General features: G+C 39.0%; 1 protein-coding gene across 1 annotated transcript in view; it reads right to left on the reverse strand.

Annotated features, from left to right (window-relative positions):
* The window catches only part of LOC126150672 (serine/arginine repetitive matrix protein 2-like), a 130,955-nt gene extending 108,320 nt beyond the window's left edge, over positions 1-22,635 (reverse strand). Inside the window, exon 1 of the mRNA XM_049915891.1 lies at positions 22,600-22,635. Within this exon, the coding sequence (XP_049771848.1) occupies positions 22,600-22,635 (36 nt within the window). The remainder of the gene's footprint in view (positions 1-22,599) is intronic.
* Between the last annotated feature and the right edge of the window lie 617 nt (positions 22,636-23,252).

A 23,252-nucleotide genomic window follows, 5' to 3' on the forward strand; every position in this document is an offset into this window, starting at 1 on the left:
TGTGGCCAACAAGGAATCCCCATCAGTCCTTACAGAACCCATATGTTGGAGAGAATCTCTCTCTGTTTGTTAATTACCCTTACGGTTCTCCCCTTGGCGTAGCCAAGGAAGGGAACATTTTAGGGTCATATGCCTATGCATTAGGACAGGCCTTTCCTTCGCCAGAGACTGCTGGGCTGTATGACCGCCAGTGGAAGATAACTTCATCTACTACATCTGCAGCTCATCTGCTGTAGTGACACCAATCTGAACTGAAACTCTTCCCATGCGCACCACCCAGCCTCACCAATGGCTACCTGGCCAGTAATGCATTGCGAAGTGTGAAAAGATGGAAAGACACAAAATGGGAGCATACACTGCATTGGGTGACTTCCCTGCATGATCTGCACTTCTGGAGAATGGAAATAGGTGGAAAGTCAAACCCAAGAATGGGGACTATGTTTTTATTTAATGAGAAGTTACAGAAAATGTCTGAAGTGAAAACTCGATTCCCGACCATAAACTATGTCCCAGCAAGGTGTGCACCAAGAAAACCATCTGATGGGTAGGCAGGAGAGGTGGGGGATAGTGGAAGTACAAGCTTGTAGCATGGAAAGGAAGTAATGCTGCAAAGGCTGGGGACCCATGTCAGCCAAGCACTTATACAGTAGTGCTGTGAACCCCCTGGAGGGTCAGATCACCAGTTCTTCTTCACAGTACCTTGCCAACCGAGTATGCTGCTGTATTTAACTGATTTTTGTGGAACAAACTGTTACTTAACTAAGTCATCAGACAACAATTTAGCTACCCATTGCGTTAAATGAACCAGCAACACATCTGAACGAAAACCAAGAATAGTCCTGTCTAAATAAAAACTGTGAGTCGTAAGTGATCCCATTATCGTTACAGGAAGAAAATTTCCTAGCCTGCAGAGAACTGGCAATGAATGATCTGAATGGAGGTAGGTGTTGTAATGCTCCACAACGAAATAGGTTTCAGTAGTACCACACATCAGATCTAACCACTTCTTTTTACGCAGGCATGTCATATACATTCCACTCAAACAATAACTCAGAATATCACACCACCAGAAAGTTATAACGGTTTAACACTGACGAAAATTCGTCCGAAACTGGTGCAAGATTACGAAATGTCCACTGCCACAATAACGGCAGTTCAGAAATGGTCGACTGAAGGGGATTCAGAAGTTGCAATCACACATTAACATATCGACAAGGTGGAGAGTGATCTACTATACAATTCAAGGTGTTGGGAATAGGAGATGCCATAGGAAAATCATAAAAACGAATATTGTCTTTTCAAAATTCCCTAAACATTCGTCATTGCGCTAGAGGTGTGTTGGAACGAAATGGTGTAGTCATGCTTGTACTCACCTGTGTTTAATGTGTAACTGTCTAAAGTTTCATTGCTGTACATCCGTTAGTTATTGCTCAGATCTCTACTGAGTAGAATTTTTTGTCGCACAGTTTGCGAATTTCGAGATGGCAGAGATAGAGGAGCAACACGTTGCGTTACATTTTGCGTGAAACTTTAGAAAACATTTACAGGCACACACAAGACGATACGGAAATTCTACGTTGATCTGTCCGAGAGACTGCAGAAGAATGTAATATTTCAGTTGGATCATGTCACAAAACCCTAACACTGCATCGAGTTGCCGCCAGGTTGGTCACACGGCTATGGAGTCAAAACCAGGAAGCCCTTCACCTCTGAATCTGTGAAGACTTGTTGTATGGCGCAAATGGGAACCAGATGTTCGTTAAGATAATCTTGACTGATGAGATGTGGGTCTACGGTTATGATATTGAGACGTTAAAATAACAAAGATTTGCAACGATAGGCAAGACAAGAAAATTCGCAGACGACACTTCACGCGAACCAGCAAAAGGCATACCAAGACTGCTTCTGGAAGTAGAAACGGCATTTGGAGTGGTGTATCAATTGTGCAAGAGAGTATTTCGAAGGAGACCACGCACAATTAGTAAAAGGTAAGCGTAGAAACTTTTGTGAACAAAGTTCCGTAATTTTTTCAAGAGACGTCTTTCATTGATCACAAAGAGGCGTCATACTTTGGCCATGAAGAGTAAGTCTTATGCAAGGTGAACATGATGTTCGTTTAGTATTAAAATGAAGTGCAAAAAGTAGTTGATTTTTTTGATATGCTCCAAAATTTTGTGAACTGAGTTGTTGTTTGATAATTTGCTACATTGCTTCATGCGAGGAAATCAGTAGCATCATAGTAAGTGGCACACAGGTGCCACGCACCAGAGATTGAAAGGTTTATGTCAAGAGCATTGCAATTTTTCTTCTCTGGAATAAAAAAAATTATATTTCTTATTTACAGTTAAAACTGCAATGGGGAAAAAATACTATGCAAGTTTTGGTTGCCAACTGAGTGGTGACAAACATGCGAGAAGAAGATTGGATTGCAAACAGAAAGAAGTCATCTTATCAGGAAAATGTACCTGCACATGAAGCTGTTGTGGCAGTTGGAAATAGATTTGGTACACACTGACAACCACCTATTCCAACATCTAAGGAACCGCGTCACCACCACCACCACCACCACCACCACTACGGTAGCTCGAGACAATTGCATCCCCTGGCTGTTGTCCTTTAGTACAACAACATTGTTATTCCCACCAAGGATAGGTTTGGAAATCTTTCAGCTGGGCTTGGGGAATACACACACACACACACACACACATACACTGAAGCCACTGTATAGTGCATGGCAGAGGGTATCCTGTATCACTTCTTGTCATTTCCTTTGCCGTTTCACTTGCAAACAGAGGGAGATGAAAATGACAATTTCCTTGCATATGAGCCCGAATTTCATCTGTCTTAACTATGTGATTCTTATGCAACATGTATATTTGGTGGGACTAGAATCATTCTGCAGTCAGCTTCAGATTCAAGTTCCCTACATTTCCTCACGATTTTCTTGAAAAGAACGTCGCCTTCTCTGCAGTGATTCCTGTTTGAGTTCCCAAAGAATCTCTAAAATTCTTGTGTTGTTCGAACCTACCAGCTACGAACGAGTAAACTGCTTTTGAATTGCTTTGATATCTTCCTTTAATCTGATCTGGCATAGATCGCAGACACTAACAGTATTCAAGAGCAGGTTGCCTCAGTGCCCTTGAACCACACTTTCCCGAAACTTTCCTCAATGGAAATGTCGTGTGGCTAGGGCCTCCCGTCGGGTAGACCGTTCGCCTGGTGCAGGTCTTTCAATTTGACGCCACTTCGGCGACCTGCGCGTCGATGGAGATGGAATGATGATGATTAGGACAACACAACACCCAGTCCCTGAGGGGAGAAAATTTCCGACCCAGCCGGGAATCGAACCCGGGCCCTTAGGATTGACAGTCTGTCACGCTGACCATTCAGCTACCGGGGCGGACACTTTCCCCAATAAACTGAAATTGACCATTTGCTTTCCCTGCCAGAATCCTCATGTGCTCATTCCATTTCATGTAACTTTGCGACGTTATGCAGAGATATTTAAATGACGTGACTGTGTGAAGCAGAGCACTACTCCCACTGTATGTTAACATTACGAGTTTTTTGTTTCATACTCATCTGCATTAATGTACACTTCTCTACTTTAGAACCAGCTGCCGTACATCATAACAACTAGAAATTTTGGCCAATTCATCATCTATCATCATACTGTCATCCTCAACACCCTCCCATACTCCAAAGCATCAGCAGCAAACAGCAGCTTGCTGCTCACTGTCCGCCGTATCATTTGTGTGTACAGACAACAACAGCGGCCCTATCTTACTTTCCTGGGGCACTGCTGACATTAACGTTGTCTCTGATGAACACTCGCTGTTGAGAACAATCTACTGGGCTCTTTTACTTATGAAGCCTTTGTGCCACTCTCATACCTAGGAACCTATTGCGCATGCTCAGACCTTCGTTAACAGTCTGTTACTAATGTTTGTAGCAGTACTTGTTCCTTTCACCACACGTGAGATTATGTAAAAAACTGAAGTTGCCTTCGAAAACTTTGTCATAGCAACATTTTTTTCACAGTTTGTCACCTACAATGAGGAATTTGTCAGTTGCCCTTTTCAGTACTATGATGATTTTTTTATATAGCATTGTGATAGTGACATTCATTTTTTTGAATGTATGTTTTCACTTTATATTTATTCACAAACAGTGGATCTTAAAGGTTCAGAAAACTGGTCTTCACTTTGCCAGTTTTCATTTTACAAATCCATTACTGCTTTTGAGATAGGGATTCTCATTTTCATATATTTTCACAATTACTTTTCCATGTCTCATGAGGGAGGGAGGTGTCTGGGAGGTGTGTGGGAGGTGTGGGAGAGAGCAGAGAATACACACAGCAATGAGCAGTGTGTCAGTGCCGCTGAGGCTTTCCATGATAATGTAATAAGTTTACATTCAAAATCCAGATCCAGCTGTATAATAAAATTATCAAGTTCCTTCCCCCTACATGAGATGAGGAAATGATTATACATACTGAGGAAACAGACTGTAGGCAGCACCCAAAGGCTGAATAAAGCAATCTAGAAATTCCACATAATGTGTTCATAACTGATAATACAACACAAAACAGATGCATCCAGACAACCTGTTAGTCCTAATAAACAAGTATAGTCAGGACACCATCTCATCCAACAGTTGTAATGTTACACATTTCGACTTTCAAGCATCAGAGATAAGTTTGTGCAGTGAGGGAGGAAACACTCTTGTGACTGGATCAGTGGTACTTGATCTTAGTATCATTGAAGATGATATTAATTCTTTAATGATAAAAAGAGTTTGATGATACAGGCACTGTCAGTAGTGCAGTGCCACAATCTGGATTTTATGTGGATATCAAGATCAGTCATAATGTTACAACACTGAATTACAGAGTCAAACTGTTTCCATTGTTAACACACAATATAACAATGAACACAATTCATTTGCTTAGTTTGACACAAAAATGCTTTAAGTATCTGCCATGGGCTACATCTGTAAATAATGAGAGTTGAAATTAAAAGCATAAAATTCTCAGAAGAACAATATTAATTTGTCTACTGCTAGTCAATTTGTTTTAATATATAGAAATATGTACATTCTGAAGTGAAAATCACTAGCATTAACAGTGGTGTATGATCACAGATGATTTTAGTGGAAAGAAAACAATCACTACATCCTGCCTAGGATAAACAAAGACTAATTTCATTGCCTAATCTGGCTACATCTATGTCTATACTCTGCCAGACACTGTGTAATGCATGACAGAATCTGATTTCCATAGCTATACATCGTAGGGTTTCTTCCTGATCCATTCCCATATGGTACATTGGAGAAGTGTGGGATGGGTGAGAGAATTGAACCCTGTCTCAGCTTCTGTACTTCAAGTGAGTTGAACATATGGAGGGAAATTGTTGTGTCTAGGCAAGACAGCCTAGACACAATGAGAGGAAGCCGAAAGGCATGCGCTTAAACTCACGCAGGCTGGCGTGAGGTCTGAAACAGGATATGTAATGAATGCTGTAAAGAAAAGTATGTAGCTTCTGGAATACTTAACTTTAATCCACATTTGTAGAACATCACTCTTGATGATACATTAATAGAATCTCAATATAAATTGAATATGGCGCCTTACTAGGTCGTAGCAAATGTAGCTGATGGCTATGTTAACTATCGTCTCGGCAAATGAGAGCGTAATTCTCAGTGAACCATGGCTAGCAACGTCGGCTGTACAACTGGGGCGAGTGCTAGTCAGTGTCTCTAGACCTGCCGTGTGGCGGCGCTCGGTCTGCCATCACTGACAGTGGCGACACGCGGGTCCGTCGTATACTAGCGGACCACGGCCGATTTAAAAGCTACCACCTAGCAAGTGTGGTGTCTGGCGGTGACACCACAGAAATGAAAATAATTAAAAAATCGAAAGACATGTCACAAATAAAAGTATTTTAAAATATGTGGTGCAGTCAACATATAGGAAAAGTCAGTATCAATATAGTGATTGCAGATTAATTTAAAAGCGTTCAAAGATGTGAGCAGAAGTCACGCAGCTAGCTAGAAGACTTTCCCTCAGTTATGACAAGTGTGTGCAGAGAAAGATTATGTCTGACTTAAGTAGAAACTGATATGGGGTTTGCAGTGTGACTGAATGGGAAAAAGAAAGTGCTTATATTCATGTGTGTGTATCTGAGAACAATGTTCACACGTATAAGGTGCTCTAATTCAAATAAGCAGTGCAAAAATTTACATTCTCGCATGGTGGTAACTGTAGGTGTGAATATGCATAATTGAGGCTCTATGTTTCCTGCCTCAATATATCAAGTAAAATGTGCACAAAGGTTGCCAAGGAGACTTAGCCTGATTTAATTATAGAGTGAAAGTCTGGATGCACTAAGTGCCAAATTTCATTGAAAATTAGTTATTGCCATATTATTGAGCTACGTGACAATGCCAGCTGCCAAAAATGCTGTGACATCTTTCTGCTGCAAGTAGTTCATATGGCTAGTCATAGATGGCTCTTCGTGTGGTGCCTTCCACCAATCTTGAGAAGTTCTGCACTCTCTCCGATTTCCACTAAATATATCTACAATCAATGTAGTTTGTACTTGCAATATTGATACAATATCTAAATCTGAACAGGAGACTGTGAGTTGGAGGAAACAACAGAATTCAAGAATTAATGGTAAAATGTATTATACCTACAGAGATGTTGAGAAGCCACAAAAGAAATTACCATTACCTGAAGTAAATAGACATTTAGGGTAATATTATTTCATACCTGAATCCTTGGAACAATGGTTCTATTATATTTATTTATTTATTTATATTCCATATCAACCAACACAAGCTACATCAAAACATTGTTTTGTCACTCCTTAGAAATTTAGCTGAACAAATTATTTGTTAACTTTTCAACTTTTGGGCTATATGCAGCTTATAGTATGAATATAAGGCATCACTTCTGATATGCAGAAGACACTCTTCCAAGCATTTAGCAAGTGAAATGTTAACAGTCAGGGTAGCTATGTACTTGTCTTATTAGAAGTATTGGTAGTTGTGAGCCATCAACATGGCTCATACACTGATCCTATCGGAAGTCAATGATAATGCTCAGTAAGCTTCACTGTTCCAGAAAGGAATGGGAAACATCATCTCAAGGTATTCAAGAAGACCTCTGGACATTTTTTGAATTACTTCAAGACAAAGTGAAACCCTGGTGGAGTGAAAAAAAGAAGGAGAAACTGCATATAAAGGTATTAAGGTGGCAAGGGTGGGGGGGTGGGGGGAGAACCCATTGCAAATTCTCACCTTCTGTTCTGATAGGAAACAAACTGAATAACTTTAATTGCATGCCTATGGACCTAAATCATAACAGACTGAAATCACATGATAGTTGTGATTTAAATATCCATAACCTGTGGAAGGAATTTCTGATGAAATACCCTAGTAGTAAGATGACAGGTTTTATTGACAGGTTTTCTATGATGGCATTCATCACCCTCCTTTCCAGGAACCTTGGGCACACACTTCCAAAGACTGTGACTGCTGCCCTGCAAGGTAGCTACAAAACGTAGGGAGAGAGCTAAAGCTGCTTGAGCAAAATTAAAATTTGAGCACCAATTTAGAGCAGTTTAATTCGGTTTCAACTCCATGAAAAGTGACAGTATTGCCTCAATATTACCCAACAGTGACATGTGCACTACAATTATGAACTTAACAGAAAGTGTTCCAGCTACCTAAACTCTCACATTCAAACATGTACTACTCTTGGCAGCTTCATGTATTCAATTTTGGTATTCACATTTGTGAAGATGGGATTGTGTGTTTCTCATGAGTGAGAGTCCTCTTTATGTGGAAACCAGATGGTATCCTTTTCTTAAAGTTGTTAATGACCCTGACAGCCCTTTGAAACACACAAAAAAGGATGTGTTTGACATGATAACTTAGTGGAAAAAATAAGAAACCACATGATGTTATCCCTCTACATGACTCTGGGCAGCACAGCAGTTTTAAAAGAATCACTTGAAAGTTTTTAGTGGTCAGGCACAGTTTCTCTTCTTCCAACCAGAATTTTGCTCTGAGAGGCACTGCAAGAAATCTAAGTGTGAAGTTCCAACTGGTATTGTGCAAATTATCATAAATGCAAGGCCCAAGTGCCTGTTTAACATTTTAGAAATGAAAGGAAAGTTTTTGACTTCAATAAACCATTTGCAAGTGTTGATGACTCTGAAAACTACTGACAGTCCTGAAAAGTGAGAAAGCATTCAATGAACTGGAAATATGATCACATTGGAAGGTTTTAAAGTCAGAACATAGTGTGTATGATATACTGCCCACTGAGTTAGATGAGCAAGGAATAACAGCTTTAAAAATTTTGTTTACATCATAGCTATTATACTCATCATGTGATTTCTGTCTTTTATAATGATTTAGGTCTACAGGCATGCAATTAATATTGTTTAATTTGTTTCCTATCCAAAGATGAGAATTTGCAACGGTTGTGTTGATGAAGGGCAAAGCTATTTTATCTTTAAGTGAAAAATAAGTGTCACATTCTTTTAAGTATCACAACATATCACAAGTTGTCACATATCTCAGTGTTTGATAATATAAGTACAGTATTTTTCAAGATCGCCTTGCAGAGTTTTCCAGGTTAAGTTTTTATTATGCAACTACAATGTTAGTATTATGGTACATAGCCCTTTTCTATTTTGTAGGACAATTTTGCAAAATAAAAATTATTTCCACTTATTCGCTATATAATAAAGCACTTAAGTAGTAGCTCACTAAAGAATTTTGAAGAAACAGATCATGTTCTACACCTACATCACCATTTACATGTATACTCCACTTGCCACCATATTGTGGAGGGTACCCTGTATCACTACTAATCACTTCATTTACTTTACCACTTGCAAAGAGAGTCAGGGAGGAGTGATGGCTATATGCCTCCATATAAGCAATAATTTCTCTTATCTTCCTGATCCTTATGAAAACTTATCTTGGTTGCAGTAGAATCATTATGCAGTCTGCTTCAGATTCAGGTTCCTTAAATTTTTCCCAGTGGTATTCCTCAGAGCATCACCTTCCCTCCAAGGATTCCCATTTGAGATTCCAAAGCATCTCTAATACTTGTGCATTGTTCAGACCTAATAGTAACAAATATCTTCCTTTAATCACACCTCACGTAGATTCAAAATACTCAAGCAGTACTGAAGAACAGATCACAATAGCGTCCTAAACACAGTCTCCTTTATGGGTGAATCACTTTCCCCCATTTTTACCCAATAAAGTTGACCTTTTTGCTTCCCTAATACAATCTGACCATCCTCATTCCACTTCATATCACTTTGCAGTGTTAAACCTAGATATTTAAAGGATGTGACTAAGTCAAACAGGACACAACTATGGTTGTATCCAAATATTGTGTGTTTCTACTACTCATCTGCACTAACTTACATTTTTTCTACAGCCAGTTGCCATTCATCACAACAACTAGAAATTCTGTCAATGTATCTTCATTCAGAGTCTGTATTGGGGCACTGTGTCAAATGCTTTCTGGAAATATCGAAATATGGAATCTGTTTGCTGGCCTTCACCATCCACAGTTCATGTGCCCTTTTCTCACACAATATACTGTGAAATTTCAAATGAGCAATGCTTTCTAAATATCCTGCTGATTTGTCGACGTAAGCTTCTCAGTCTCAAGAAAGATCATGATATTTGAATTGAGAACATGTTCATGAATTCTGCATCAAACTGATAAGGATATTGGTCTGTAATTTTGTGGATCCATTCTTTCACCCTGTATATATATCAGAGTCACCTGTGCTGTTTACCAGTCACTTGGGACTTTTAACTAAGCGAAAAATTCACGACAAATCAAAGCTAAGCTAAGCTAAGCAAAGTGCCAATTCCACAATATACTCTCTGTAAAACCAAATTGGGATTCAACCTTGACCTGATGACTTCTTTGTTTTCAACCCTTTCAGTTGTTTCTCTACACTTGGGATGCTTACTACTATGTTATCCATATGTGACATTGTGTGATGATCAAGCAATGGTGTGTTTGTACAATTCTCCTGCATGAATGCTTTCTCCAACACAAAATTCAAAATTTCAGCTTTTATTTTGCTATCTTAAACTGCCACACCAAACTGGTCAATGAATGACTGCAAAGAAGCTTTAACCCTAGACACTGATTTTACATAGAACCAGTAGTTTCTTAGATCCCCTGACATCTTTTTTGCTACAGTGTAACAGCAGTAGTAGTTTTACACTTCACACAACCACACATCTTTTCATAGATGCATGAGTCTTTCTACTAATCTTTGCTTCACTATTTTCCTGATTTCTTTATTAAACCCCAGTAGGTCTTTCCCAACCTTAATTCACTTAATAGGCACCTATTTCTCCAGAACACAACTATCAATCTGTTTAAACTTTGCCTGTAATACCTCTACAATCATCAGAAGGGAAATATGTGATGTGAATTCATTGCCAAGTGATATACTAACAGCTGCTTACCTGCCATTTCTCCACTGGCCTTCTTGACTGTTTTACACACTGCTACATGGGCAGATTCCCTTTTGTTAGGCAATGAGGTGCATCAAGAGCAGAGTGAATTAAGTGACACCCAAGGTGTCCCATGTGATACACCAGATTGCCTGCTACTGCTACAACCTGTGGCAGCAGTCTGAAGGTGGCTGACCATAGACATACATGCATTCGGCTGTTTGCTAACTGTGGCCAGCTCCACCTACATCCACACACAGTATGCACACATCCTACCCATCCTACTAGCAAGACTAACTGAAAATGTTAACGGAAAAAACTGAAAAAATCTAAAAATGTAACTTGCTACCTCCCCCCCACTCCAACCAACATTTCACCAATGGACACATGGCTTACTGAGCTGTGTAGCTGGCTTTTCAGAAGAGATGAAAACTGCACTAAAGACTGTCTGAATTAGTATTGACAGTTAAAAACGTGAGATTAAACCTCTTAAATAGAAGAACATGCACAAAACTTAAGAAATATACTACCATTAGGAAAACACAGGAAAAGCTGTTATGTTCTCCCTAAATAAAGAGAAACTAGTGTTATGACACATATCTCCTTTAGAACTTTCACTTTACAACTGACCCTAAACTTAAGATATTACAAATTTGGATGAGAAAAATCACCATAGTGCAGCAAGACTCAGCCCAATGTCCATTGAAGTGACAGGGAGAGTAGTGAGAGTCCTCAAAGTTTTGTTAGTTATGTGAGAGGCAGTTAGGTCACAACAAACAAAATCAGTGATTTAAAAGAAATTTCTGAACATAACTGGGCAACCTGCCATTACTGTTGCATTTTTTCTCTCTTACTGTGCATTTCCCTGTCACCTCAAAATCAGCAGTATTAGTATCAGAATTTCAGTGTTCAAAAAACATTTAATATGAAAGAATATCTGAAGTTAAGGTGAAACAGTTTTGGGGACTGGACAATGCAGGTGAGTGAAAACTTAGTTACCAGTACATGGTTAATTAGTTAAAAAGTAATTTTCAAGTATTTTCAAGTGTAAAAGATAATGTCCATCTGAGATAAAAGTTTCAAATGTGATAAATACTGAACAAAGGACTTCTTTTAGTAGATAGTGCTATTCATGGAGGTATTGCTGAGTGTGTATACACAGATTTCATTGATGGAAGTAAGAGTAAATACAGTGAAAAAGCAATTTAAAACAACTGAGCATGGGCAGCATCTGTGGAATATTACAAACAGTAGTAACTTGGCAATAACAACATTTTTATGGGTTTCCACTGCTGGATTTGATATCTTCTGAGGTGTAATATTTTCCTTTGGCATTCTATATTAATAAAGAATAGAGAGGAAGAATTATCACAAAACTGGAAAACATTGCCAGGGTTCCTTTCTTCTTACAACAGAAGAAAATAATGATTATTTGAAGAGCCCTGTTGTTGAGGATACTGTTTCAAGTGGTGCCCAAATCAAAGGCTATGGGGCTCACATGCAGACAGAGAAATCATGGTCCATAGAGAGTGGGTAACAGGTTGACTGACTCTCTGCCTGAGGACAGCTGAAATTGAGATCTTGGAAGAAAACAGTGGTCAAATTTACCATTGAACATCGAACAGTACAAAATCCCTACATGAGACTTGTTCAGATTTGCTTCAGGTAGCAACATGCACAATAAAATTACTGTAATTCATTAATTGACTAATATCAAGTAGGTACAAATATCCTGATATTTAACATGCTCTCTTGATTTATGTTTCCTCAAACAAAAGTTAATTTTTTTGTGAAACTGGGATACTGTTGCTGGGTGTCTGCTGTGTAGGGAAGTTCCAGACAGAGAACCCACAAGGACCTATTGTGGTCTCTCTCCTCGGGTCAGCCACAATAGAATAACTTGTCAATGTATGAGCCAGTGTGAGGAGTGTTCTGTCACTGTAAGATAAAATCAAGAGTGAACCCACTGTGGACATTCCAATCTGCATAAAGTGATAACATATTTTCCACAAAGGTTGATAGTGGTTTTTCCATCCATTCTCAAGCTATTAAGGGCAGTAGAAGTTTAGCAATCCCTATCCCAAACCTTCAGAACGTTATTACGACTTCGTACAATGCGTTTCCCGAGCTACTTCCAGAATGGAAATTAAGCGGCTGCTAGCCGGGAACTGCAACTGGCCCTGTCTAGTCTAACGATCTGGCCAAAAATTTTGTCAAAATTTCACTTTCTTAGATACACCGAGAAGATAATACGTAATCTTTCTTACCTGTTATTCCTGTTAGTCGTTTATTTCCACTCTGGTAGTCTGAATCTATGGCACCTAATTCAAATAGCATGCTAATTGCTTCAGGTTTTCTCATGCTAATAATTGGGTTTCTTTTTTAAAATAGAGCTAGCCAATCCTTTCCAGCTAACCTACATGACTTATCAAAATTGTTTGCAATGTTGTTAGCCTCTGCATACTCAAATGCAATCTTTGCTCTTCTGGTCTAGAAATTCTTCTAAATGGCTCGTCATCAAAGAGTTGATTTTTAAAAGAGAGCAAACGCTCTGTTATATAGGAAATCCACAGTACATTCTCGCACATAGTTCATCTTCCGTAATAGGAAACTTACTTTGAAAATAACGCTTGGTACTGACTTAAGAAACAAGGACAGCTTGTAACTCTAAGTTTTTAAAATATGCATTAACCTCTTCTTCATTAAATGCCTGTATTCTGTTAATCTACAATGAAAGGTTTCATCTAGGATTAATAGTTGATATGCAAGAAATACATTAGAGCAACTTATAGTAGCACTTACCTTGCAAATTACAGCTCACCAAAATTACATGAGACACGCCGAAAATAAACACTACTTCATACTCCAACAATGTCACTGGAAAATGGCTGGCGTAAGCTGCATAGTAGTTGTAACTCCTGCCGGCAGGGTGTAGCGCCAACTGGGAACAGCTTGCGCCATTCAAACTGCATAAATCAGCCTGCGTGGGATTACCCACATGTGTGTAATTCCCCCACCTTCCCCTACCTTATCAAAGTTCGTCGAACTTTCTACTACATCAAAAATGTAAACGTCGTTGTCTAATACTGAAAATGCATTTAATACAATTAGTACCCAAGTCTGGTGTGGTTTCTCGATCTGATTACGTCTATTTTGTCACTGTGTTCCGGATAAAACAAAATAGGCCTTTCTAATATTGCAGCAATTGTAACACACACCAATAAGCGACACTGTTTTGGCAATAATGACCATTTTTATAATACGACAATAAATTAACGAAGTACCAATACGAAATACCTATTTGGCCTACTACAAGCAAAAAGCTTTACGTTAGGAAATAGTTTGACATTTCATTCACGCTCTCCAGTTTCTCATGCACGAGACCGAAAAGTAGTAGGACGAAATTTTTATATAAATTTGGAATCGTCATATTCTTCCACAATTTGTGTGATGTCCCTGTTTCTTCTCCTTCCTCGTTCTAACAAACAGTCTTGTCATCGCTAATTCTGTAACTATTCTCACCACTGTCAAAACTCATTCTCCAATTAACTTTACTAACCCTGCCACAATCACCGGTTTAGTTATCCAGCGATTATTCACCGGTTAGGCGTTATTACGACTTCGTACAATGCGTTTCCCGAGCTACTTCCAGAATGGAAATTAAGCGGCTGCTAGCCGGGAACTGCAACTGGCCCTGTCTAGTCTAACGATCTGGCCAAAAATTTTGTCAAAATTTCACTTTCTTAGATACACCGAGAAGATAATACGTAATCTTTCTTACCTGTTATTCCTGTTAGTCGTTTATTTCCACTCTGGTAGTCTGAATCTATGGATTTCGCTAGTGATTATAACAATGCTGAACATTGGCAAACCGAATCAACCACATAAACAAGCAGCAGTTGGCATTCTCCGGTTTGGTTTTATTCCGCTAAGCTCGTATAGCCCCGTCCCGTTTTGTCTGCAGTTCGTAGAGACATCATGTACAACATGCACACATTCAAAAATCAGCTAATTCATTCAGAAATCAATTAGAATGTGTTCTTTTATTTATTTAATGTTCCGTAGATCTCGTATTGTGAGCACATCACATGAGATGTGGAACGAGTCAAACATACAAAACAACAAACATACAAAAAGATACAAAACAGTCTTCATTAAATATACGTATAAAAAAAATTCTACATAACTGCATATAGTTAATACAAAGTTTACAGGAAAAACAGATATTGTACATATAACAGCAGATTTCTTTGAGTGTTAATACAAAATTTCATGCTTTAATTTGGAGAAAAATTACAAGCACATTTCTTTGTTAACAAGATGGATAATTCTATCTAAATGCTATTTCCCTTTTTGCATCATAAAACTCTTCTAATGTATAAACATACATATTTAACAATTATTCCTTTAGTTTTGCTTTAAAAAGAGATTCTTTTTCTCTTAAATATTTTATCTGGTCGGGGAGATGGTTAAAAATTTTTGTTCCTGACCATTTGACACCTCTCTGAGCAACTGTCAGGTTCTTAAGTTCACAATGAGGATTTTCTTTCCCTCTTGTATTATATTTGTGATAGTTCTTATTTGATGGAAATTATGCAAGATTCTTAATTACAAAACACATCAGCGAATGTATGTACTGCGATACAGTGGTCATTATTTTCAGCTTTTTGAAAAGGTTACGGCATGATGTCCTAGGGGGTACTCTGCACATAATTCTAATAGCCCTTTTCTGGGCCACAAAAATTTTCTTTGCCAAAGCTAAATTTCCCCAGAAGATAATTCCGTAACACATAACGGAGTGAAAATACCCATAGTATGCGGACTTCATAGTGGTTAAATCTCCAATGGAAGACATCATTCTGATAGCATACATAGCCGAGCTCAATTTTTTTAGGGTCTGTTGTATATGGAAGGACCAGTTCATTTTGCTGTCAGTATGTACTCCAAGAAATTTAGACACATCCATTTTTTCTATTGGTTGATTTCCACATGTTACATTTATTTCTCTCACTTTTTTTTTGTTTTTGTATGGAACTGGATAAAATTTGTCTTACTTGAGTTTAGAGAGAGACCATTAACACTGAACCAGTTAATCACTTCAGAGAGTATGTTGTTAACTGACTCCTCGAAATTAACATCTGAATTTCCACTCATGAAGATGGTGGTATCGTCAGCAAAAAGAGTAAATTTGCAAGGGAGGCTTGCACACAATGGTAAGTCATTTATAAACATCAAAAACAGCAGTGGCCCCTGAATTGAGCCTTGAGGCACACCACAACTAATAAAAGTCCATTCAGACTGAGCGGAGGTATCCCCTGACTCATCTGAACTGTTTAAAATTACTTTCTGTTTTCTTTCCTGAAGATAAGATTGCAGCCAGTTACCTGCGACACCCCCTCATTCCAAGTAGTTTGGCTTTCTGCATGAGAATGTGGTGATCTACACAATCAAATGCCTTTGATAAGTTGCAGAAAACACCAATTCCTATCATTTTTTGATTTAGACATTCAAGTACTTCATTTGGAAGTGCATACACTGCATCCTCAGTTGAACAGCCCCTTTGAAAGCCAAACTGACTCTTGTTGATAAGTCTGTTCATTATGAGGTGTTCAGTAATTTTATTTTGTATTAATTTTTCTATAATTTTAGAGAAGGCTGTTAACAGTGAAATAGGGCGGTAGGTAGTGAGCTCAGCTCTATCACCCTTCTTGTGTAGGGGCTTCACAATGGCATACTTGAGTCTTTCAGGAAAAATGCCTTGTTGAAGCATCAAAAATATGGCACAGAATATCACTAATCCATTCACATGAAAATTTCAATAAATTATTGGATTCATTATCTACTCCTGCAGAGTTCTTACACTTTAAAGGCCAGATGACTGTTTGAATTTCCCCTACAGTGATAGGATTAATGTACATTTCTGGTATGATGTTGGAGTATGCATCCTGACATAAAGTCATAGCTTCCTCAACAGAGGGCCTACAACCAATTTGTTGGGTTACTGACAGGAAATGCTTGTTAAAAATGTCAGCCACAATATTTTGATTTTCTATGAAGTTACCCCCATGCCTGATTTTTAGGTCATCTGTGTCGCTTGTTTTTGTCTTTGTCTCACTTTTTATAAAGCTCCAAATTGTTTTCATTTTATTCTTAGATTTATCTATTTTCTCCTTATAGAAAAGAGCTTTTGACTTCTGTATTACTTTCTTTAAAATTTTGCAGTTCAATCTATAATGATTCCATTTTTGTGCATCATTAGTTGTCCTGATTTTAGCATAAATTCCTCTCTTAGTTCTGCATGACTGTTTAATACCTTCTGTGATCCAAGGCTTACTTACGGAATTTGGATTAATATTTTTGACCCATTTCTTTGGAAAGGGTTCTTCGAAAAGGGCAGAAAAATCATTTATAAAATAGTTAAATTTGTCATTAGCATTATCAGTGTTGTAAATAAAGGACCAGTCCATTAGCTGCAACTTACAGTTGAAGGATTCTTTTGCCTCTTTGTTCATTATTCTTATACATTTCCTCTGGGGAGATAGTTTAACAAGAGGGTTAACACTGTAAAGAGTGATTAATTGACCATCATGGTCTGTGAGACCATTTATAACGTGGTTTACATTAACGTTCTGGTATCTACTTACATTTAAAAATACATTGTCTTTCATAGTTTGGGAATCTGGTGTGATTCTAGTGGGAAAATTGATTACTGAATTCACATTATAAGTGGACATCACATTCTGGAAGTTACTTCTATTGTTATTATCAGTCAGACAGTCTACATTAAAATCACCTAAGGCTACAATATCCTTTGTTTTTGAAAATAAAACTGACAATACCAGGTCCATGGGACTAAAAAACATTTTTATATTTCCTGATGGTGCCCTGTAAACAGCCAGGACTATTAATGAATTGAGATTAGTTTTTATTTCAGTAGCACATGCTTCAAAATATTGGTCCATACAGTATTTTGTATTGTCATTTACTTTGTAGTCAAAATTTTCCTTGACATATATTGCCACCTCCCCCCCATGAACCATGGACCTTGCCGCTGGTGGGGAGGCTTGTGTGCCTCAGCGATACAGATGGCCGTACCATAGGTGCAACCACAACGGAGGGGTATCTGTTGAGAGGCCAGACAAACATGTGGTTCCTGAAGAGGGGCAGCAGCCTTTTCAGTAGTTGCAGGGGCAACAGTCTGGATGATTGACTGATCTGGCCTTGTAACATTAACCAAAACGGCCTTGCTGTGCTGGTACTGCGAACGGCTGAAAGCAAGGGGAAACTACAGCCGTAATTTTTCCCGAGGACATGCAGCTCTACTGTATGATTAAATGATGATGGTGTCCTCTTGGGTAAAATATTCCGGAGGTAAAATAGTCCCCCATTCGGATCTCCGGGCGGGGACTACTCAGGAGGACGTCGTTATCAGGAGAAAGAAAACTGGCGTCCTACGGATCGGAGCGTGGAATGTCAGATCCCTTAATCAGGCAGGTAGGTTAGAAAATTTAAAAAGGGAAATGGATAGGTTAAAGTTAGATATAGTGGGAATTAGTGAAGTTCGGTGGCAGGAGGAACAAGACTTTTGGTCAGGTGATTACAGAGTTATAAATACAAAATCAAATAGGGGTAATGCAGGAGTAGGTTTAATAATGAATAAAAAAATAAGATTGCGGGTTAGCTACTACAAACAGCATAGTGAACGCATTATTGTAGCCAAGATAGACACAAAGCCCATGCCTACTACAGTAGTACAAGTTTATATGCCAACTACCTCTGCAGATGATGAAGAAATAGCTGAAATGTATGACGAGATAAAAGAAATTATTCAGGTAGTGAAAGGAGACGAAAATTTAATAGTCATGGGTGACTGGAATTCGTCAGTAGGAAAAGGGAGAGAAGGAAACATAGTAGGTGAATATGGATTGGGGGGAAGGAATGAAAGAGGAATCCGCCTTGTAGAATTTTGCACAGAGCATAACTTAATCATAGCCAACACTTGGTTCAAGAATCATAAAAGAAGGTTGTATACCTGGAAGAATCCTGGAGATACTAGTAGGTATCAGATAGATTATATAATGGTAAGACAGAGATTTAGGAACCAGGTTTTAAATTGTAAGACATTTCCTGGGGCAGATGTGGATTCTGACCACAATCTATTGGTTATGAACTGCAGATTGAAACTGAAGAAACTGCAAAAAGGTGGGAATTTAAGGAGATGGGACCTGGATAAACTGAAAGAACCAGAGGTTGTAGAGAGTTTCAGGGAGAGCATAAGGGAACAATTGACAGGAATGGGGGAAAGAAATACAGTAGAAGAAGAATGGGTAGCTCTGAGGGATGAAGTAGTGAAGGCAGCAGAGGATCAAGTAGGTAAAAAGACGAGGGCTAATAGAAATCCTTGGGTAACAGAAGAAATATTGAATTTAATTGATGAAAGGAGAAAATACAAAAATGCAGTAAATGAAGCAGGCAAAAAGGAATACAGACGTCTCAAAAATGATATCGACAGGAAGTGCAAAATGGCTAAGCAGGGATGGCTAGAGGACAAATGTAAGGATGTAGAGGCTTGTCTCACTAGGGGTAAGATAGATACTGCCTACAGGAAAATTAAAGAGACCTTTGGAGAGAAGAGAACCACTTGTATGAATATCAAGAGCTCAGATGGCAACCCAGTTCTAAGCAAAGAAGGGAAGGCAGAAAGGTGGAAGGAGTATATAGAGGGTTTATACAAGGGCGATGTACTTGAGGACAGTATTATGGAAATGGAAGAGGATGTAGATGAAGACGAAATGGGAGATAAGATACTGCGTGAAGAGTTTGACAGAGCACTGAAAGACCTGAGTCGAAACAAGGCCCCGGGAGTAGACAACATTCCATTTGAACTACTGATGGCCTCGGGAGAGCCAGTCATGACAAAACTCTACCATCTGGTGAGCACGATGTATGAGACAGGCGAAATAGCCTCAGACTTCAAGAAGAATATAATAATTCCAATCCCAAAGAAAGCAGGTGTTGACAAATGTGAAAATTACCGAACTATCAGTTTAATAACTCACAGCTGCAAAATACTAACGCGAATTCTTTACAGACGAATGGAAAAACTGGTAGAAGCCGACCTCGGGGAAGATCAGTTTGGATTCCGTAGAAATGTTGGAACCCGTGAGGCAATACTGACCTTACGACTTATCTTAGAAGAAAGATTAAGAAAAGGCAAATTTACGTTTCTAGCATTTGTAGACTTAGAGAAAGCTTTTGACAATGTTAACTGGAATACTCTCTTTCAAATTCTGAAGGTGGCAGGTGTAAAATACAGGGAGCGAAAGGCTATTTACAGTTTGTACAGAAACCAGATGGCAGTTATAAGAGTCGAGGGGCATGAAAGGGAAGCAGTGGTTGGGAAAGGAGTAAGACAGGGTTGTAGCCTCTCCCCGATGTTATTCAATCTGTATATTGAGCAAGCAGTAAAGGAAACAAAAGAAAAATTCGGAGTAGGTATTAAAATTCATGGAGAAGAAATAAAAACTTTGAGGTTCGCCGATGACATTGTAATTCTGTCAGAGACAGCAAAGGACTTGGAACAGCAGTTGAACGGAATGGACAGTGTCTTGAAAGGAGGATATAAGATGAGCATCAACAAAAGCAAAACGAGGATAATGGAATGTAGTCAAATTAAGTCGGGTGATGCTGAGGGAATTAGATTAGGAAATGAGACACTTAAAGTAGTAAAGGAGTTTTGCTATTTAGGGAGTAAAATAACCGATGATGGTCGAAGTAGAGAGGATATAAAATGTAGACTGGCAATGGCAAGGAAAGCGTTTCTCAAGAAGAGGAATTTGTTAACATCGAGTATAGATTTAAGTGTCAGGAAGTCGTTTCTGAAAGTATTTGTATGGAGTGTAGCCATGTATGGAAGTGAAACATGGACGATAACTAGTTTGGACAAGAAGAGAATAGAAGCTTTCGAAATGTGGTGCTACAGAAGAATGCTGAAGATAAGGTGGGTAGAACACGTAACTAATGAGGAGGTATTGAATAGGATTGGGGAGAAGAGAAGTTTGTGGCACAACTTGACTAGAAGAAGGGATCGATTGGTAGGACATGTTTTGAGGCATCAAGGGATCACAAATTTAGCATTGGAGGGCAGTGTGGAGGGTAAAAATCGTAGAGGGAGACCAAGAGATGAATACACTAAGCAGATTCAGAAGGATGTAGGTTGCAGTAGATACTGAGAGATGAAGAAGCTAGCACAGGATAGAGTAGCATGGAGAGCTGCATCAAACCAGTCTCAGGACTGAAGACCACAACAACAACAACATATATTGCCACTCCCCCCATTTCTTTATTTACTCTACAGTATTGGGTTGCTAAGTTGTAACTTGGTAAAAAGGGCATGATGCAGTTGCTAGTAACATGGTGCTCATTGAAGCACAATATCTGGGCATTATTTATACAGTCTTTCTCATTAATGTTGATAAGCAATTGGTCTATTTTGTTAGGGAGGCTCCTCACATTTTTGTCATTGCTGTTAATTCGTGACTGAAATTCCAGAGGAGTCTGCCTAAAGTCATGTGGTAGTAAACATTTGACACTGTTTAGGGTATTGGCTTTTTCTTCTTCAGGCCTGCGCATAAATATCATTGAAACGGGAAGGCGGCACGACATTTCTTCTACTAGACACCATTCTATCTGTTGTCGTTGTTTTCTCATTTATGGTTGCTGGTGATACTATTGGCTGCCTGGGTGATTCTGTCATCGCTGGGACTGAAGCTCCTGTTAATGTAGCTTTTGTTGACTTCATCTTTTCAGGTAGACCTACTGCTTCTGTTATTGTTCTCTCTTTTGGCATGTTAGCAGGAGTTGTATTTACAGTACCATTGCTTTTGAAGTGGTAATCAACTGATACTGATAGCTGCTCGACTGTTTTTGAATACATCATTGGGATGGCTGTATTGTGAAGACTGTTATCTTGCAAACTGAGTCTTTCTAGTGTACATATAATTTTTTCACTGAGTAACCTTTGGCCACTTTTTTTCAGATGCATTCCATGTTTTGTGTAGTTGCACCTTTGAAAAAAGTCCACACTAAGAAAATGTGCATTTGTGTACATTTTGCAGATCTTGTGGAACTGCCTGTTTGCCTTTTCAATTTAGAAATTTACGCTGGAAGTAGTCATCAGATCGTGTGTGTGAGGTATTCCAGTTACAATTACGATGCACTCTCTTGCTGAATGTAAAACTTGCTTCAGTTTACCGATAGCAGATGCTAGTTCATTTCTATAAACATCATTGGCTCCCCCAATCAACACAATACTTCTGTTTTTGTTTTCTAAATATTCCTGGTCGATACTTTTGATAACTTCCTTCATGGGTGCCCCAGGTTTAACAAAACCACATGCTTTCACATTGAGTTCATAACGAAATATTTCTGAGAGATTTCGTCCATGACTGTCAGAGTAAATAACTATTTCTTCACTTTTACCAAACATGTGCGACTTCTTACACTTTTCTTGTGCTAAATTGTTCACTTCAGATTTTTCTACAGCTGCGGTGTTTGCATCTGAATGTAAGTTCTCACAGACAGTACAACTTAAATAGTCTGGAGATCGAGTTTTAGAGGCTCATCATTGTATAAGCGTTTCTTACGTTGGCTGTTTTCCTTCTCTACTTCCTCACATCTGTTATAATTGCAGTGGTTTTAAGTGAAATGTGCGCTCGCTTTTCATGTCGTCTTTACTGTCACTTTTGTGTATACTGAGAGAAAGATTTGCATTGATACATTGCGAGCAAAGCCATGTCTTTAGATTGGGATTGATGTTTACACAGTTAAAATGGTACAAGTTTTGCAATTCACGCACAATATACCTTTTACAGCACGCTTCTGACAATGGCATACGTTCGAAACCGGCGGAACTTCATGAATTGACGAGCTAGTCGCACACGCAATTTTTCTATCACATTTTTCTGCTTTAAAAGTGCTTCTTTCTACTACTTTTGCGACAATATAGCACGCCACACATAGCTGATCGCAATACAAACCGAAATTATTGCAAGACGAACACTTTTCTTCGTTTACCGAGCATCTATTTACGGAATTCACAAACTCACTTTCCACCACCGCCGCCATACCAGCAGGTGTGTGTTTCAAAATCATACGAGTAACAGATAGACCGACGTGCGCTGGATGCTAGGTGCTTTGTGAAACAAGGATTTTCCCCTCCAGAATATGAATTTGCCCCCCTCCCCCCGAAATTTCCACCCGGTTCAGATACCCCGGTTTGCCCTCACCCCCCACTAGATACGGGCCTGCTGCGCACGCGTGAGTCTGACAGATTGGACGCGCCAGTAACATTTTTCCGGGTACCATGTGGCTGGTTGCTGCTACTGCTACTTACACAGCCAACAGCCTCATTTCTTTAGCCAGAAGCGGGAGAAGCTACTAAAAAGCCTTTGACACAATCTGCTGTTGGCAGACGCTTGTACGAGCACTGTTATTTTATATCTACATCTACATCTACATTACTACTCTGCAATTCACATTTAAGTGCTTGGCAGAGGGTTCGTCGAACCACAATCGTACTATCTCTCTACCATTCCACTCCCGAACAGCGCGCGGGAAAAACGAACACCTAAACCTTTCTGTTCGAGCTCTGATTTCTCTTATTTTATTTTGATGATCATTCCTACCTATGTAGGTTGGGCTCAACAAAATATTTTCGCATTCGGAAGAGAAAGTTGGTGACT

The sequence above is a fragment of the Schistocerca cancellata genome, chromosome 2, assembly GCF_023864275.1.
Source record: "Schistocerca cancellata isolate TAMUIC-IGC-003103 chromosome 2, iqSchCanc2.1, whole genome shotgun sequence".
NCBI lineage: Eukaryota > Metazoa > Arthropoda > Insecta > Orthoptera > Acrididae > Schistocerca > Schistocerca cancellata.